The 19,091-nt window shown below is 41.0% G+C and overlaps 1 protein-coding gene across 3 annotated transcripts in view; it reads right to left on the reverse strand.

The window, feature by feature from the left end:
• FLNB (filamin B) overlaps nt 1-19,091 on the reverse strand; it is a 113,132-nt gene that overhangs the window by 34,223 nt on the left and 59,818 nt on the right. For all 3 annotated transcript variants that reach the window (XM_084634971.1, XM_084634970.1, XM_084634972.1), the window contains exons 10-25: nt 18,249-18,375; nt 17,584-17,720; nt 17,041-17,234; nt 16,476-16,589; nt 15,754-15,897; nt 15,254-15,377; nt 14,789-14,949; nt 13,836-13,926; nt 13,358-13,527; nt 9,496-9,613; nt 7,321-7,583; nt 6,041-6,638; nt 5,622-5,795; nt 5,074-5,236; nt 4,439-4,599; nt 1,284-1,451 (exon numbers count right to left, since the gene is read on the reverse strand). In XM_084634971.1, coding sequence (XP_084491097.1) covers nt 1,284-1,451; nt 4,439-4,599; nt 5,074-5,236; nt 5,622-5,795; nt 6,041-6,638; nt 7,321-7,583; nt 9,496-9,613; nt 13,358-13,527; nt 13,836-13,926; nt 14,789-14,949; nt 15,254-15,377; nt 15,754-15,897; nt 16,476-16,589; nt 17,041-17,234; nt 17,584-17,720; nt 18,249-18,375 — 2,907 coding nt within the window. The remainder of the gene's footprint in view (nt 1-1,283; nt 1,452-4,438; nt 4,600-5,073; nt 5,237-5,621; nt 5,796-6,040; nt 6,639-7,320; nt 7,584-9,495; nt 9,614-13,357; nt 13,528-13,835; nt 13,927-14,788; nt 14,950-15,253; nt 15,378-15,753; nt 15,898-16,475; nt 16,590-17,040; nt 17,235-17,583; nt 17,721-18,248; nt 18,376-19,091) is intronic.

Raw genomic sequence — 19,091 nt, forward strand, 5'->3', positions numbered from 1 at the left:
CTGTACCTAGTCAAGTTGTGCAGGCCTTCAAAAATGTACTCTGCCGACTTCTCAGGAAGCTTCCTACTGAAAGAGCCACCTTCCATTTTAAAAAGGGGAGTTTGGTATGCCCAGCATGCTTGTTTGTTTTTTTTTTTTTTGACCAAAGAGGAGTAATCCTACAGGGTGGGGGAGAAATGAACTACCACCCCATAGATTTAGCTACTGGTACTTGAGATTGCATAGTTCAAGACAGAACTTTTATCTTTTATTTTATATTGAAGTGGCATGTGTGTTCTGTCTGTGGACTTATTTGGCAGACTGGATTTGTCTAGTAAAGGCAACAAGAAAACACAGTCCTAATGTTACATAGATCAGGGGACTGATTAGTATCTTTGCCTCTCACTTCACCGATTTGATTGTTCATGAAGCTAATGTGCAGTACAACTTAGGTTGGGGCTTTATGGGAACAAAGATGCATGTCTCACCCCTCAAAGGCAGGGAAGATTGATGCACTGCTTTTTTTTTTTTTTTTAAATAGGTCTGAATCTCACCCCCTTCTTATTTACCTCTTGAAATGTCAACTCTTCCAAGAGGAAGCCCCTGTTCATTGTAGCCCCTCAGTTTCTTCCAAAGTTTAAGACTGAAGATCTATTTAAAGCTAATGTACTGCTAAAAGTACCCAGGAGAGCACAATTCTAGTATTTATGGAACTAGTCTGTCAATGGGGCTAGTCATTACTCATAGGGCCAGATTAACTAGCATGTACTCTGCACTTTCACAGCACCCCCCATCTCAAGCTCCCTCCAGATTTGGGCGAGTGGTGTTGTGGCAGGCCAAATCTGTGCAGCACTGAGGTGCAGCAATGCTGCTCACTCAAATTTGGCCTGTGCCACACGAAAGCAGGGTGGGCGATAGGAATGGTCAGTTGGGGCATTGGCAAGTAACTAGGAAGGCCCTGGGCAAGCAGGATGTCTGTGCCCCCATGCACATCCCAGCAGTGCTGTCAGGATAAATGAGGCTGGTGTAGTATACATGGGGTAGAAGTGCTTTGCTGACTAGCTCCCATTTATGCTGCATAGGGCTAGCAGCAGCTGGAACAGAGCTAGAGCAGGTCACAGCACTGTTCAGGTTTGGTCTGACACTCCCTCTAACAGCAGGCAGGCCAAATTTGAGTGCAGGCACCGTCCCATCTCCCTCCCTCCCCCCCCATAATGAACAAGACCCCACAATTCTTTAATTCAGCACTGCCTGCAAGCTACAAAAGTAGGCATATCAAAGTAGGATAATTCTAAGGTCCTTACCTCTGGGTCCTGCCACCATAACTTCAAGAGGTGCTATTCCAGCCTTACTGGTGTCCACAGTAAAGGACTGTGGGATTTTGGCTCGAACTGCTGTTCCTAGACCTGGACCTGCAACCTTTACCTTGCTTGGGTCAACAACATCTTTCACAGGAACTTTAAATGGACTGCCTGTAAAATAGAAGTGTAGAAAATTGGCAGTTTAAGTAGTAAATGCAAGCTCACTGTAGCCTCCTGCCACCATCTTTTGCACCCCCTGTATCCTACAGTATTTCCTTCTAATATTAAGGGTAGAGTTTTTTGCTACACCTGAAAATAAAAAGCAATATGCACTTCAGTTTGACAAAGGCTTCCAAGGGCTGTTGTGGAATTCCCATCATTAGAGGTTAATGACAGACTGGACAAATCTGTCCATGATTGTCTAGGTTTATGTGGTCCTGCCTAAGCACAGGGGCTGGAATAGACCTTTCACCTTCCCTACATTTCTATGCATTTGTGACTATGCTAAGGGAACTATCTTTGAAACCAGTTCTGAATTGGAGGATAATCAGATTTGGGGTGGAGCATTTTGAAGTTCTGGTCACTTTTGATCAAGCAAAGTATTTAGGTCAAGTGCTCCAAAAAAAGTCTCTTAAAAAGGTGATTAAGTCAGGTTTCAAGGTTCTATAATTGAGAGGTTGTTTCTAAGGCCATTGGGTACAGTTGCCACTTGAGAAAGTTAGTATAAGCTAAGGATGCTTAACACCTCAAGAGAATTAGAAGTCTAATATTTGAGAGGCTAACTTAGCAACATGTTAGTGTCAATGAAAGCCAGTTCACTTTTGTACCTTGATTTCTTTCAAGGTCTGCATCAGTAAGAAAATGTTTGAAGCAAGTTATCTACTCCCCACTAGAGGCAGTGAGTCTTCCAACATTGCCAGCCACAGCAGTGAATAGCCTAATTTAAGATTTAGGACATTGGCTTTGTGCTTTTGCAGCATTCAATATGTTTTACATTAGTGGCTCCCACCTCCAACCAGATAGCAACCTGTCCAAAAGTATGGTGTTATGGACAGGAATAAATAAGCACTTGAAGTCACTAAAGCTTCAAGTTACAGCCACAGGAAAGTTTTAGCCTTCTCATTTCGTGTGTTCTTAGTAATGCTGAAAACTATATGCTCGATTTTTCATACCACAGGTACAGTACAGGCTTCCTGGTGTTACCTTACTATTCCTCAATCTTTAAGGGGAGGGGCACTTTTAAAAGCCTAGTGAAGTTAATTGCCACACTCATTGAGTCTTTTGTACTTCCGTGAGAGCCAGCTATCAAGCCTAATTGTTGTGCCCATCCACTGAGACTCTGCTACTAGGTGGATAGTTCTAGTTACTTACCTAGCTTTCTGTATGGGGCAAGAAAATTAGTATCACTGTTCATTTTACCCTGCTAGTATCCTGCTCATTTATGGCAGCTGAAAGTGACAGCTTAATTGTTTATTTGCTCATAAATTAAGGGCTTCACACAGATCCAATTCTGTAGGCTATTACACTTCTATGCCTATTGTGCAGTATAAAACATGCAGTATCCAGATAGAATAAGTTAAATTACATGTCAGTATTCCCTTTGAATTTCCATGCTGTGTTTTCACAAGTTTGACCATGTGTTAGCAAAATGCTATCAAGCTGTGCAGAAGTAGAGTGTTCCAAAAGCAGAGATGTATTAAGCAGTAAATCAAGAGAGAAGGCTACACTATGTAGATTTAACTGCAGGAAATAAAGTCTTGTTGCTTTAAAAAAAAAAAAAGGAGGGGGGATAAAGAGCCAAAGAAACATTTGAAGGGCCTGCAGACAGCAACTGGAAATATCTGGGCTATCTGCCATAACTGGCTGGACCCAGAGTGCTAGCTAAAAAACACAAGTTTCACTGTTGAAAGTGACCTGCCGGCATCCTGCTCCTGTAAGCTGGATGTTTAGCTGTGAACCATTTGCTTGTCACAATGAGGAAGGAACAGAGTACGGGCAGAGGACAAGGCAGAAGCCAAAATGAAGACGCATGCAAGCATCCAGTTCCTTGGCAATTTACCAAGTTACAGTACATTGATAAATGCGATTGGTGGGGGTAGAGTCAGTTCCATGAAGTCCTAGAAAATGCACATTGTTCTACACACAGAAGTCAAGGCTAAATGTTCAGAACTATTTCAGCAGAAATTAAGACATTTAATCCTTGGTACACTGCAAAACCACCTTAGCTAAAATGCAAGTTAGTTGCTGCCAAACACTTGGAACACCGTTCATGTGTTACTACACTGTGTCAGCTGGAGAGCCAGTGCACCTTTGAGATAAACAGGCTCCTGTTCGTTTTCATGGAAATGATAGCACTAAAATGCTTTTTCAAGTGACAAAAGTTTGCAGTGCATGATATAATCCCAGAAGACCACATTATCATTGCATCATTTTACTGCAAGCCATGGTTTTAATGTTCACACCCTGGAAGGGCTGTCTTAGTCTGGCCCTGTCAAACATCATTGTGCAATTTGTTTCCTAAACTGGCAGACTGCACTTTTAGAAAGCAAGTTCCCACACTAGTCTACTTAGTTTATGTCATGTCCCAATATTCCATTGGGCTAGATTTAGATAAGATGCTAATACCACCTCATGATGCAAGAGCAGACTATGCACCAAGATGGATTGCTACATCTTATATCAGAGAAGACTGAAAACCATTCTCAAATTCTCAGAAGTACCCAGGGTGAATACAAAAAGGGCTTTACATTTTGTTTGTATTGGGCACCTATCCATCGCTTCATACTAGCTTGCAATAGCAGCCAAGGTTAAGAGTGGTCTGGCTTCAGCTATTTTGCAAGTTGATGTTTAAACTGAGTTTATTTCTAAAAATCCTGAGTAATTTCAAAAGCCTGCCCAATGCTCCCAAATATTAGCTCAAGCAGCAGAGCGTCTACAAGTAGGGAACTGCAAGATTGTCTGCCAGCTCTTTCTGAGGAAGCTCTACAAATCTCTAAACCAGGATGACTGCATTCTTAGCATCACCTCAGCCACTATTTAGCTACAATACACAACATTAATATCTGAAGACTTTCTACTTGGATGCTAAAACTGATTTTACAATCTTACTTTCAACCCATTATTAGTTTTAGGGCATCTTCTAATGGAAGAATTCTTACCAGGTACGTGTTCTCCCCCATATGTGATGTTGACATCATAATCTCCTGTAGCATAAGGGATATATTCAGCACTGCAGCTGCCATCTTTGTTATCTTTACAGCTTATCTTTGATTCAGAAGGTCCTTCAACAGTTATTCCAAGTCCACCAATTCCTGCCCCTCTACGCAAAACCCCCCCCAAAAAAACGCAGCCCATTAGTATGCTTTCATTTTTGTGAATAATGTACAGCAAACATCTGATGTCCCACTTGCATTTCAGAGTGTGTAGTAATGCTAGCATGGATAGAGTGTAGCTTTGCTGCATTTTACCCCAGAGGTGGCTACATTTCAGTTGTGAATCAAACAGTTCAGGAACAGTCTGTGAAAATGTTTTGAAATGCCAGGTATGGATTGGGTGTGAACTTTAGTTGCACAAGGGATTTGATACAAGACCACCAAAACAGGTTTGTGATAGCTACTTTCTGGAGTAACATTACCAAAGGTAGACTGAATTTGATGGAAGTAACAACCTGTGACTCAAGACATTAGATTACTGAAGTTCAGCCCTTGTAGTATTATTGGATTTAGCATCCAATGTCAAGTTGTCCTGAAATTACTTGTTATGTTGTCTTCCACTGATCATGTGACTTGGTTACCTTGTGACAACAGTAAATTCATTTGGTTTATTGGTGAATGCTTCCTTCAGTCCAGCTCCTTGGGCTTTTACACGTGATGGATGGCAGCCTTCAGTGACATCCACTTTAAAAGGACTGTTTGGAACAGGTACATCATCATAAGTCACTTCAACTGTGTGTGGACCTGTTAAGTGAAAACCCATCATCTTTAGGTTCAATGATTAACCACCACCTTCAAGGAGCCATTCATTCAAGATACTGGAGACTGACTACAACAGGCAGTGCTCCTCATCTACTCAAAAATGGTGTTTAGCATGGCCTCAGAATTACCCTTTAATTCTAGGTTCTTTAAAATAGCCTGTTCTGCTGAAGCTATACTTAGAAAGATGAACATATAGTACATATAACTCTATACTATTTATCTCCTACAGAAATTGCTCTTCAGTCAAAGAATCTTGTACCTGGATGCTAACATTTAAATACTAGCATTAGTACTGATAAGCCCATTAACAGGATATTTTTTAGTTAGTCTTCCCCTTTCCACACAGGGTAGTCAGACAACAGATTACCTTTTTCAAATGGTGTAAACTCTACTGCATATGTTCCATCAGCATTGTCTTTGATGAGGCAGTCTGTGGAAGCTCCTGAGGGATTTGTGATTTGTGCTTGGATATGGTCTCCTCCAGTCTTTGTTAAGGGCTGGGCATTTACAGTGAAATCTGTTGTAGCTTCACGGAAGACATCTGCAGAACACAATTTGAGAAGCCATTCTATTTAGATGGGCCTAATATTTTAGTCTATGAAAAATCCTCGATTCTTAGACATTTATGACAACTATGAATGACTGATAAAGGTGTCAAAGATATTCTCTTGCAAAAATCACTAGTTGTAATACTGTACGTAGACATATCAACTATAGCCTTTCCGCTCCTTAAAGTATTCTGTGCTTGAACAGGCAGAAGCAACTTATATGCTTAAGTCTGCTTACCTTTCCCTTCTATTCCTGGTCCAAACACTTGAATTTTGCTTGTGTCCACAGCTGGATCTACTTTGACATGGGCAGGAAATTTTGGCACTTGCTCTCCTCCATATTTCAACATAAGTGTATACATTCCAGCAGAGAGTGGCATATATGTAACTGCATAAGTTCCATCTTTGTTATTGTGAACTTTGACTTCAGCTTTAGAGCCAGAATCTGATACAGCTTCTACACCCAGTTCCCCAGGTCCAGCTTCTGAACAGTCAACATTGAGCAATCCTGCTTCACCCACTTTACCATGTTCAAGACCTGGGCCTGTAGCAATCACTTTAGATACATCAAATGGCATTTCAATATCTGCTTTAAATGGAGAACCAGGAATGTGAACCTCTTCAAACAGAATATTTACATAGTACTCTCCAGGTTTAGTAGGCAGGTAAGAGACTGAGCATGTCCCATCACCATTGTCTGAGCATTCAATTTTAGCTTCACATGGGCCCTCTACTGTCAAACCTAAACCTCCAGTTCCTGCTCCTTTGGTATCTATTGTAAATTCTGCTGGTCTTCCAACAAGACCTCCTTGAAGGCCTGGACCATGGGCTTTTACCTAGGATAAAAATATTCCGTTAGAGGCCATTACATTTACACAAATTCTCACCTGGCAGTTGCCTGGCAAAGTAAAATAAAGCAGTTCCACAAAGAATTTCAGACTAATTCATTTGGTAAGTCTTGTTAAAGTCTGCAAAAAACTCCAGTTACATAGACACATTACAGCAAGGAATAGGCTTCTTTCCTTTGATGGAAGAAAATCTTAATGTCAAGTTACATTAGACAATATGAAGTCTGCTAAAGTTTCCATGCTTACAGACTTAAGCTTGGCTGTCTTTGTACACCCATTAAACTAAAAGGTAGCAACATTAAGCGGTGTTTATATGGTGTTATTAGCCAACTGTATTACAACATACATTCTTCGAGGGTGAAACCTCAAGTGAGTCTCAGTAGATTAATATGGAGTCACACTTGACTTCATATTGCTTAAAATACCTGGAGTTCGTTTTCAGTACTAAGCTTTTCAAAGCTGCTGTTTGAAGAATAAAGTCATTAGTTATGATTGTGAAGCAAACAATTTAATCTTTAAGTAGCTCTTAATTAAATTGATGTACTTGCTCCATAATCCTAACAGGTCAAACAAGATGTGAAAGTTTATGCTCTTATGTGAGTGTAATTCAGTTTGTGGGTAGCAAATATTTCCTGTATGTCAACCACTGAAGCATTTCCTATGCATTTACCTTGGTAGGATCTGGAGGTAGAGTGGCTTCCACAGTATAAGGACTTCCTGGAATTGGATTGCCATCATAACTTACATCAACCATGTAAAGTCCTTCTTCTCTTGGGATATACTTTGCAGTGCTGCACTCTTTGCCAAGAGCTGGCTCCACCACACATGGCACAGCTTTCCTTGTAGGGCTGGAAATACTAATGTCCAGTTTACCCTGTCCACCAGCTCCTCGTGTGTTAATTATGAATTCCTGATCCTTCCCTACTTCCACTCCTTAAAGAGAAAGCCCATATTAGTATTTCAGGATTAATGGTCTGGTTAGATTTCTTAAATCCTATAGTTGGACATACTCCGAAATACCTCAGCCACAAAGCATTGAGAGAATGTTTTACAAGGATTTTTATCAACTAAAAACATTTCTTTAGCTGCAGAAGCCTGTCATGACAAGCAGAAGCAGAGACAATGGGTTAATTGGAAACTGCAAAGGGTCAAAGGCAAGCAAGATTGCTTTTGACTTGTTTATACAGCCTCTCAACACATCTGAAATACATAATGCTCATCCAGGAGTTTACCACTATGTTGCAGCCTTCTGTGTCCCACCTCCCTGCCAATTTACAGGTAGAAGGTAATATGCAATTTAAGCCCTTTCAATAATTTTGTATATTTGCTCAATTTTTTCTGTTGGTAAATGAGGCTTGCAGAACAGTACTCCACTAGGTTACTGCAGCTGAGCCTTGTGAAGAAGCAGCAGCTCAGAAGTAGTGGGATGGAGGAGTGCCACCATACTCCACTTTCACTAGAAGCCGTTGTCCAGCAAGGCACTTCATAGAAAAAAAGATCTTTTGAGAGCTAGTTTATGGTGTGTGTCAAAGTACAGCATTTGGAGCTAACAAAGTGTCTGGATCTTTTATCTAGGACGTTTTAACATGAAGGGTTTTCTAGACCCACCCACATCACACCAGCATCTCTGCAACAAGGCATACTAAAAAGTTTAAATTTTGAATGTTCCATGGAACAGTAGTGTGCTAGACATTACTGTTCAGGTTATTCTAGCAATGTGTTTCTAACTCCAGAGCCAGAGTTTTAAAGGTATCCAATGGGAGTTAGACTCCTAACTGCATTAAAGTGGGAGCTAAGCACTTGAATCCCACTGAACACTTAAGTGCTTACCTGCTCCTTGAATTGCCCACCAGCCTATAAAAAAGTCTGGCCCCTGGGTTATTTCATTTCAGCCAGGCACCGCCCAGTCATTGGCATAACCCAGTTTCTAGAAGTCAGCCAATAAAAATAGTGTCCACAGCTCTATCTGAGAGCAGTCTCAAAGGTCTGAATGAGCATACAAAGCAAGCTACTTTACAATCTTGTTCTTGTGGGAGCACAATAAGAAACAGACTGTAGAGGGAAGCTTGTATTGCCATAACTATATAGGAGACTAATCCATGGGATTTAAGTAGAACAGAGGTTTAGAGGACAAAAACCTCGTTAATCCTTATTGGAAGCCTGTTGGGCACCCAGCTCAGGTTTAAAGCTGGGCACATTGATTCAATAATTAACTGGGTCTCTCACTGGATTAGTGTCCACTGACAAATGACATTGATGTCCATTTCCAGGTATTTGTGGTGCAATTTAGCCTTAAAACGATTCTTTCAGTGCAACTTCTATGAAGTGTTACCTCCTAGCAATAAAAAGTTACCAAAACCTTTAAAAGGTAGAGACGCCACAATATTTACTACAAAATCAAAAACTTGAAGTTAGATGCAAACTGGATTCAGAACCAACTTCTAATCTAACTGGAGCAGAGAACGTAAACTGCCTGTATTTATGACCAGGAATAAGATTAATTAAGGAACTCATTTTAAAGTTTGCTATCCTTCAGTATACTTCACAAGCTACATACACGCCATAATCCTGTTGGTAGTTGTACTAGATGTTCAGATAGCTGCACAGCCTTAAAAAAATATCAGATTGAAACAAACTTCTAAGAGTAGCCGCTTATATTCAAGTGGTGTTACGGTTACAAAATTACAGTGTTTGGGCTAGAATACCAAGTTACTGTAAAAACAACAGCAGGAGTTTTTGTATTGGTTTTTACTCATTCTAGCCAAGTTACTCAGTGATCAGACCTTAAAAAAATTTACAGTAAACTAGACTATGCACTGCATAGCTCATTTGCAAGTGTACTTACTGTTTTCAAGTCCATTGACTTTAATTTTGCTGAGATCCAGTGGAGCAGCAACCCCCACAGTGAAAGGGCTTTTGGGGATAGGATCACCACCATAGGTTACAGAAACCTTCATGGGACCCTGCCAAAAGGTTAATATTGTAAGTTAGGTCTTCAGCCATTTCATGCTTGTGCTTTACTAGTTGGACACTATATACTAGTTTATGACTCAAGGTATAATGGCAGACAGTGACCAGGCTCCAAGTGTTGTGTGAGCTCCCTGCCCCAACTTCCCACTCCAGCTTTTGAGTTTTGAACCCTTTTCATTTGACAGAGGGAGAAAGCTTGCTCTCCTGCCAACACTGCAGTACTATTTTGATTGCCTGGAAGAAATTCAGGCCCCAGGTTGATTCCCACCCTCCCAGAGCTCAGGCATGACAGCTGAATGAATGACCCAACTTGAGACCAGGTATCCTATTCCACCGTACAGACAGCATGCCAAGTCCAGGCCCACAAAGGGGTTATATTTTTTAATAGCATTTGAAATACCAAAGTTAAGATGTATAAATCAGAAACAGATTAATGCTCCTGTGTGCTTTGGCTGGAATGCCAGAGTCATGGCCAGATTCAGCCCAAGATGTGTGTTCCTTTTATGCTCTCCTACCACAGTCCATATTTCAGCTATAATCACCGTTTGCTTACTTTTCATTCTTGGCTGGCTCAGCTCCCAAGTGAAATATCCATGAAGGTTTCACATAAGCCAGCAAACAGCTATAGCAGCACTGGGTGAAATCAGGAAGGCTAACTGTAGGTTATTCAGTTGACAATTACTCAACCTTATCAATATCTGGTTAAGAGTATTATACTGAGATTTCTGTTCATGCTGTCCCTTAGGAATTTAACTGCCTAGTAAGTCCCTCATCCCTGTAAAGATTTTATAGGGTCTACACACTCCAGTGAGCTCTGCATGGAGACAAGCTAGTGCACAGAGACCAAAATATGGACACCACTTTAAAAAAAAAATCAATGCCCAATAGCCACAATGTTTTCCCTTTTCCGCCAGGCTGGCAGTTTCCTCCACTCCTCCCATATATACACTGTTTTGCTCCTGTTGAGTTGGGTCTTGTTACTTCACAGCTGCCCCTGCCCCCAAGTCATTCTCCCAGATGCAGCTTGAAACCTCATGATCACCACTGTTTGTACACCTATAATTTCCCCTAGCTTTTGTACAGCAGCTTACTTGGGTGCCAAGACCTGAATGTTTATTGCTCAGTAGCCATCATTCAGTTCTCTACAGTGCTGAAGAATGGGTACAAGATTAATATTGCCAGCCTCGTGTTCTCTACAGAGCTTCTAGAAACCTCAGAAGCAGTAAAAGGATAGCATGGGACTGGATACTTTCCAAGTCACATAATTAAAGACTCTAAATACTAGAGGTTCAGCTGATTAGGGAGAATCCAGTTGGTTTAATCCTTTGAATAGGTTTGAAAATGTAGTATTTTTACAGGGCTGGGAAATGTTTGGTAAGTGACATTAGTCATTGCTGTATTTACAGATGTGTCACAATTTCTTCTGTGAAAGCTTTTATACAGTCCTTTTCCTTCCCTCCTAGTCTTAGCCTGTGGAAAAAACAGAGGAACATACAAACGTATGCTGCACTGGTCAAACGAGTTACACCACCCACTGTATTTTTAATGTCTGACAGCTGGCACTGTGCTCTCCTTTACCCATAGTGAATTATTCAGCTTCCTTTATCTAGCTGGAAGCCTTCAGGGCAAGGTAGATTGATAGCCTATAAACAAACAGTGTTAGACATCCCACTAGCATTAGCAACCACCCTATTATACATACCTGGGAAAGCTTTGAAGACTAGCCAGGTCTTCTAGTTACTAAAATCCAAAACCCATTTATTGGGTAAAATTTCTCCACCCTAATGACAACACTGGCTGCCAGGAAGGTTATGGGTTTGGCAGTAGCAGCGATACTGAGTACACCCTATGCAAGGGGGGTTTCCTAAGTCTGGCAGACTCCGTTAAGAAAGCAGATGTGGTGTTACCCAGTCTTTCGGAGAAGCCAAGAATCTGTTTGTGCTATTTGGAGGTGGCAATCTTTGGTTGGTTTTGCTGCCACTTTTACATGCAACAGCAAAGACAGATTAGGAACCTTAGAGGTATACTTTTAACAGTGCTAGAAAGGGGATGTACAACTATCAGAGAGCTACAAGTATACTATAAGTAAGCAGTGTTCCTTACTGCTTAAGACACTCCAGGAAACAGATGAGCCAGAACTAAAATCCAGTCCCACTGATATACAAAGCAGCCAAGCTCAGAGATCAGTAATACCTCTCCAAATATATTAGTTGAAGCTACTGACATTCTTTGGTCATGAACTTGCCATGTCCCAAGTGCATGCCAATTTTATGGTAGATCAAAGTCAGACCAGTTAGATCTTAAGTGATAACTGAAGTTTGTCAGACCATTTCAGTTTGATAGTACTAAATTCCTTAAAAATGGGATTAGTCATTCCTGACCTTGGCAATATAAGCAAGCTTACTGGGAAAGTCCCCTTAAAAAACATGACTTGCTTTTACTCCTTCCATTACTGTTCTATGGTTACTCTATATAGTCTAGGCAACTTGGTATCCAAGAAGCTACTGCAGCTCTTAAGAGGACATTACTTTGCCATGACAATTAATAGAAATCTGGGGTATTATGCACATTCAGAAGTACACAAAAACCTGCCGACAAAAAGGGAAAATATGCTTTCTCTGTAAGTAAAGACTTCCAGCTCTTCCCTGTTGTAAACTAGGAAAGCTGCATCCACTATTAACATGAAAGTTCCCTATCTGGGTTCCTTCCTCCTATAGGCAAACGTTAAGCAACACCTAAGCCATTGTGCAAAAGAACTGATCTCAACTGAAAATACTGTTCTATATTCTGCATAAATTGTGTGTTGAGTCCTAAAAGCAAACAAGCTAGCTGAAGAGTTACTCTGGAAATGCATTTCACCATGAAATAGGAGTTGTGCACTATTGTTTGAGCACTACAAATCTGCAGATACAAATTTTGTATGCATGCAGGGCTCTAGCTATGGTCTACACTCCTGTTAACACTACAGCTCATTCGACTGAGGACAATTCAGTTTCACTACCTGCAGCCCAGCCATAGAAAACTACAGCTTGCAAAAATCTGGGGTGATTTGGAAGTCCTAAACATCTGGACCAGGGCCATTCATATTAGCTAGTAAACTGTCTGCTAGTTTGTTACCCAGTGAGGGGTGCTGGAACAAGGTGGCAGGAGGGGAAGGCAGGGGGCCATGAACCCAATCACTTTTAAAAGCAGGAAGGCTATGCCCCCTGACTTTGTACTCACCTTAAGGGTGAGCAATGGGGGGTGGGTGGAGGACAGCAAGCAGGAGCTTGGTGAGGGAGGGAGGCAGTGCAGGGGTAGGGCCTCTGTTTGGGCACCTGTAGGGTGCACTTGCTTCTGCCTGCCTTTATCAGTTAGACTGACAAAGTTACACTGTTAGTACAGCAGGATCAGTTTCAGTGACTAGTTCTCATGCCACCAAAATCTGCACTCATTCTCCAGTCAGATTTTCTATGCATCTTTGTTTAAATTGCTCTCTGGACAGGCCATTCCCAACATGTAGCCTACAGCTTTATTTGTACTTGTGATTGTAGACACTCATGACCCCTTACTGTCTGCTTTTGGGCAGCTCTTGGGAAGAAAGCATTCCATTGCCATGGTTTTCCTTTGATCAGAAAAGTTCAGTCAGACACAAGACTTCATGTTAATTCACTCACATATTTTCAGTTTTATTTTTGCTGTTAATTGTCATTTCAAGGAGCCTAACACTCCCATTTCTTCAGAAGTGTCAGACCTACCTGCTGTACTGGAGTGTATTTAACAGTGTGGGAATAGTCACAGTTGTCAATAACATCCATGTCTTTCACAGCATCTCCTGGTACAGGTCCACTGAACTGCACATCCAGCGGTGCTTTCCCAGCACCCTTGGTGAATACAGTGAAGTGTGTTGGTTTGCCATTTTCCATACCTTAACAGAAAGTAAATTTGAAAGTTAGAATATGCTTGTTTCTTGTGCTATCTATGCTGTATGTTTAAGTTCATAGTCCATATGAAAATTGAGCAATTTCAACTTGGTCAAGTAAGTTCAAAGACAATACAGAGATAATTTTTAATCTTGATGCCCCCAGATTTGATGTTTGGCATAGAGTAATCCCATTCCAAATCCCTAGTGGGAAAGTTGGGACATGGCTGTTTGTCTACATCATGAGTTTATGCTCTCGAACTACCCCATGCTCATGTCAATATATCACTTGGCATAAAGAAAAGGAATCTCACCAGTTTTGCTTAATCCAGGTCCTTCAGCTTTCACCTTGGTGGCATCATGCGATGGGTCCACTTTAACTCTGAAAGGGCTGGCAGGAATTTCCTTCAATATAAAACATGCTACTTTAATAGGACAGAGTTATACCCAGTTGTAAGCTTTGTCTGCTGAGCTTGACCTAGCATCTGCCTTCCAGTGAAAGGACTACTGTTTAAGTTTGAAATCAGGCATTGTCTCAGATTAGATAGTCACAGCTTTCCTGAAAGTTGTACCCTGCCAAATAAACCTATTCTAATGTATCCCATATGCTTACTTCAGCTTTGCACAGGAACAGCTAGCAATCTTCTGTATGTATTTTTGCCTTCCCTCTGACCACCACTGAAACTACTAAAATGCATAGTCACATTAAAAGCCCCCTCCTCCCGATAACTGAAATGTTCTAGAACATTTCAGTTAACTTTACATTTCACAGCTTGGACAAAGAGTGAAGTCAACTAGCCTTTGCCTTTTCAAGTACCAGCATAACATTTGCTGCATGGGTACTTTTGGTGTTACAATGGAGAGAGACTCAAAAAAGATTATAGAAACATTTTTCTTGGAGTTTGGCCCAAACTATGAAGAACTTTTACAAACTTAACAATGACCCCTTTTGAGTAATGCACATTGAATAGTAATTTACATTAGGATTCAAAGCCTTCTGCATAGCTAACATTTCTAATGACAGGTTTCAGAGTAGCAGCCGTGTTAGTCTGTATTTGCAAAACAAAATACTTGTGGCACTTTAGAGACTAACAAATTTGAGCATAAGCTTTCCTGAGCTACAGCTCACTTCATTAAATACATCCGATGAAGTGAGCTGTAGCTCATGAAAGCTGATGCTCAAATAAATTTGTTAGTCTCCAAGGTGCCACAAGTCCTCCTTTTCTTTTTGCTAAGATTTCTAGTCGCAAATAAAAAAGATACAAACCTCTCCTGCAAAAAGCACTTTGATAGTGTAACGTCCAGCTGCAGGTGGTGCATACTTCACTGTAAATGTATCATTAGCATTGTGTATGATGTCAAAAGCTATGTCTTCCTCTTCCTCACTTATAACATGAGCATCACATTTAATGCCAACACTGACATCACCTAGGAGCAAACAGTGTGCCACAACATCAGGAATTGGTTTAGTATCCAAGTAGCTATAGTACTAAGCAACGAAACAAGTCACATCTTGCTTTTAAGTCCTTGGATATGATAGTTTGTCAGGTACTTGTATGAATCATTCCACGTAATCTTTGTAAGAGGATTTTAGCTTCAGATTTCCCTTCTGAAGCAAAAAGCTTGAATCAAGAGTTTATGAATTGAGGCGATCAGATTCCTGTTCAAACAGGGAGTGTTTATAGAATTAGTTTTGATACAAGATAGCAATACATTATCTACAATCTTTTACCTTCTCCTGCTTCTGCGCAGTCAACTGTGAAGTGAGTAGGCTCATTAGCTTTCAGACCAGCTCTCTCCACCCCAGGTCCAACCACTTTCACTTTCTGTGGATGACTGCCTTGTCCTATGAGAACCTAGACAGGTTCACAAAAGTGTTCAGAGTTACCCTATACTTGGGTCACATTGATTTATTAAGTTTAGCACCTGACAAAATGCCCTGACTTCTTAACTATTGTTCTTGCTTAGTTAAAGAAGAGAAAATAAAGTTTCCGACTTCCCTATGTTTATGCTGTGCTCACTGGTTTTAGAGCCCTTTGACATGCTAGCCTGCAGAATGGGACAGGCAACCTTCAGCAAGACTGATGCAGCAAGCGTTTACTCATGAGTAGCTCTATTGACTTGTACTCACTAGCATTAGCGAGGACAAACACAAACTATCCGAATGTTTTCTTGTTTTACAAGATGTACCACCAGTCCCTGCAAAGTAATTTTGTAGGTGTTTGTACTTACCCTATATGGACTATTGGGTACATTAACTCCTCCCCAGACAACAGCAATAGTATGTTTGATTGGTTTAACTGGCATATAAGAACAGGCACAGATTCCATCAGGATTGCTCTTCACTTGAATATCAATAGGGCTTCCTTCTGCATCCTGAAAGCAAGTGTTTAACGGAGAATTAGATGACTGACTACATACAAAGGTGTGCAGAGACAAGGTACAAGTAGTTTTAGATGTGGGGCTATCAAAAAAGTTAATGATCAAGAGCAGCAGCTACAGCAGAGCTGCTTGGAATTAAGAAATTGTAACAATCTTACCACAAATTTAAACTGCTCATCTCTCCTTGGCCACACATACCAAACTGTAGAAGTCTAGTAGACTGACAACACGACAATTTATGGGAGACCACTTCGAGAAGTCTCAATAGGTGCAAGACCAGGGACAAGTCACAGGCCTTAATAAAAAGGGCTTTAAATCCGTACTGGAGTTAGGCTTGCATAATCCCAAACACCTTTTAAATTAAAGGATTACTATGCAGAAATGCAATGAAGGACCAAGATGCAGATCAAGTCTCACAGCCGCAGACAGACTTAGAACAGGATGCTCAGAATCTACATGAATATTCTTAGGGGAGTGGCTAACTAATTAGCCAGAATGTGCTAGGTACCTGTTTCAAAGGAGAGACCTGTGACTATTGATAGTACTTCCAGATAGTTAATGTAGGTTTTTACCTGTGCATATATCTTCAAAGGTGCATTCCCAGCTTGCTTGGTCTCAACTGTAAACTCAGCAGGGTTGTTTACAATGCAGCCAGTTTTCTCCAACCCTGGACCATAAGTCTTTACCTAAAAAAGGTAAAGTGCACAAGTTTTACATGGATTCTACAGCCAAAGAAAGCAAAGCTCATAGCTAAAGCTAGTATTTCTAAAAGGTGACCCAAAACCCTATCACAGGCCTTCATATTTGTGGACTGAGGAGATCATGTGTTAAAAACAACTTCATGAAGGCCAAGCCTAAAGAGGCTTGAGTTTAGAATTTTGGCCTCGAGTAGTACCCTGCCATGTTACCTGAAAGGCCACTATAGTCACATTCTTGCAACAGCTCTTATGCTCAATATAGTAGGGGCCAAGCAATAGCTTCGTTTAGACACATTTAAGAAAAAGAACCAGCATTGTGCCTGCCAACCAATCCATGGCTAAAGATTGTAGAACATGCATGAAAATGAAAAATTACAAGTAGCTTTTAAAACAGCCATATCAATGGCTATTTATATACAGAAGAATTCAGCTATCTTGCCTTATCTGGGTTGAAGTCTCCAGAAGCTGGTTGGATGAAAGCCATGTATGGACTATCTTTTATGTCTTCATCATCACACATAATGTGAACAGCATATTCACCAGGTTCTTTGGGCCAATACTTCACATCACACGAGCCATCATTCTGATCATCACATTCTATTTTTGCTTGAGATGGGCCTTCAATGGCAAAGCCTAAAGGAAACAAACATCTCCCAAAGTGGGCATGGTGGGTTTTAAAGGCTTGCTCAAGCCTGCCTCCCAGTTGCCAGACCTTTTCCTTGTTCACTGCTCTACTACACCTTTCCTATGGAGTAGGTACTCAATGGTGTTGTCTCCCCTCAGACCCAATATACCCCACATTCTAGAAAGCTAGAAAATCATTTCCTATGCAAGTGTAGTCAGATTTATGTAAGCTTAATGTTTAGTTAGTGACTGGGTGAGTCTGATGGGATCACCATACTTGTCAGAAAGACTATTGTCATCAAGCAGCTCAACATTAAAGCACCTGAAAATCCTAACCAGGACAACCAGGCTGACTTACCAAGAGAGCCAACTTCTGTGCCAATGGATTCTACAATGAAGTCAGCAGATTTACCAGCAATCCCTTCATGAAGTCCTGGTCCCCAAGCTCTCACTGTCTGAGGACCTGCTTCAGGACCTACTTGAACTTCAAAGGGGCTATTAAATGGGGGAAAAGGTCAAAATTCAGTATTAGGAGCAGCAGAAATAGCACCCACTCCTGTCTGTAGCTTCATTAATAAGTGACATTATACAATGTGCATTGAAGAGCCCAGCCCACCAGCCTATGGAGCAATCTTTCAGATTGAGTTAGGTCATCTAGATCAGTCATGCCACTGAAACAATGAATAAGTCAATTAACTAGACTTAATGTCTGCTGGAGTCCTCCACCATGAGATTTCATGGACCCTACTAAAAGCTCAATGAAAGTCCTCCCCCATGGCCATGCAGTTTAATACAAGCTGTGGATCACAAGAGGCAGATTGGAGAGCCTGGAAAGAGACCTATGCTAGCCCCCTTTTACAAACCTTCCAAGGCAAGCTATGCTGGCCCAGGAGCAGGAATGAATATACAAGTTAGCGCAATTAAAACAATTCTTGCCAGAGCAGCTTAGAAAGCAAGTCCAGCCCAGTAGATTCCTGTTAGCATTGGTTCCTACCCACATGATCTATTAAAAATGCAACTCACCTCTTGGGGATATTGTGTCCACCCCATGAAATAGTGACAATGTATTTCCCTGGGCTAACTGGGTAGTATTCAAATGCATATATGCCATCCACAGAGTCCTTTTGTTTCACAAACTCATCCAAGCCCTCTGTTGGGAGATCAAGTCAGCATTACTCAATAGCTTCCAGCCAACACCTTAAGTTATTCAGGCAAGTATGTTTTCTAGATTTTACTTAGCCTCTTGAGAATAAAGTTTTCCCACCAGAAAGCAGTTAGGAAACCAAGATAGTTCCAGTTGCCCTCTAAGACAGATGGCATAAATGAGAGAATGTTTGAAGTCACCAGACCTAACAGGTTCCCTTATGTTTTGTCCTATGCTCTTTTGTTTTAAGAGGACATGGATCACTCTGCTGATTAACGTTTGTCAGGTTTTGACTACAAATATTTAAGGAATACCTACTTTTAGTTTTCTGCAAGATACATTTCAAGAACAGCTTAGTATAAGGAAATTTACACTGATAAAAGTCCATCACTTCTCTCTCCATACTACATTAAGCCACAGCCAGCTGGAATACCACTTTCTCATGAAACATTAAGGGTGTGCAGGATACTTGGCTATTTCCTTGAGGGTTTACTTCAAACTAGGAACAGTTAAAGAACAAGAGCGGGCATCACTGGTCAGCCCTGCCAAATTAAGACAGGCGAAGACAAGCCAGCCACTCCCAAAGCACTTGTGTGGTTGAATAGGCTAGTTGCTTACCCAAGTCTTCACACAAACTGACATTAAAGGAAAGTAGAGTTTAGAAGTGGGTGATGGGAGAAGCAAGCTTGAGTTTCAGGCTGAAAAGTTACATAACTGAATGA

This window comes from Lepidochelys olivacea (genome assembly GCF_965140295.1).
Source record: "Lepidochelys olivacea isolate rLepOli2 genome assembly, chromosome: 7".
Classification (NCBI taxonomy): Eukaryota; Metazoa; Chordata; order Testudines; family Cheloniidae; genus Lepidochelys; species Lepidochelys olivacea.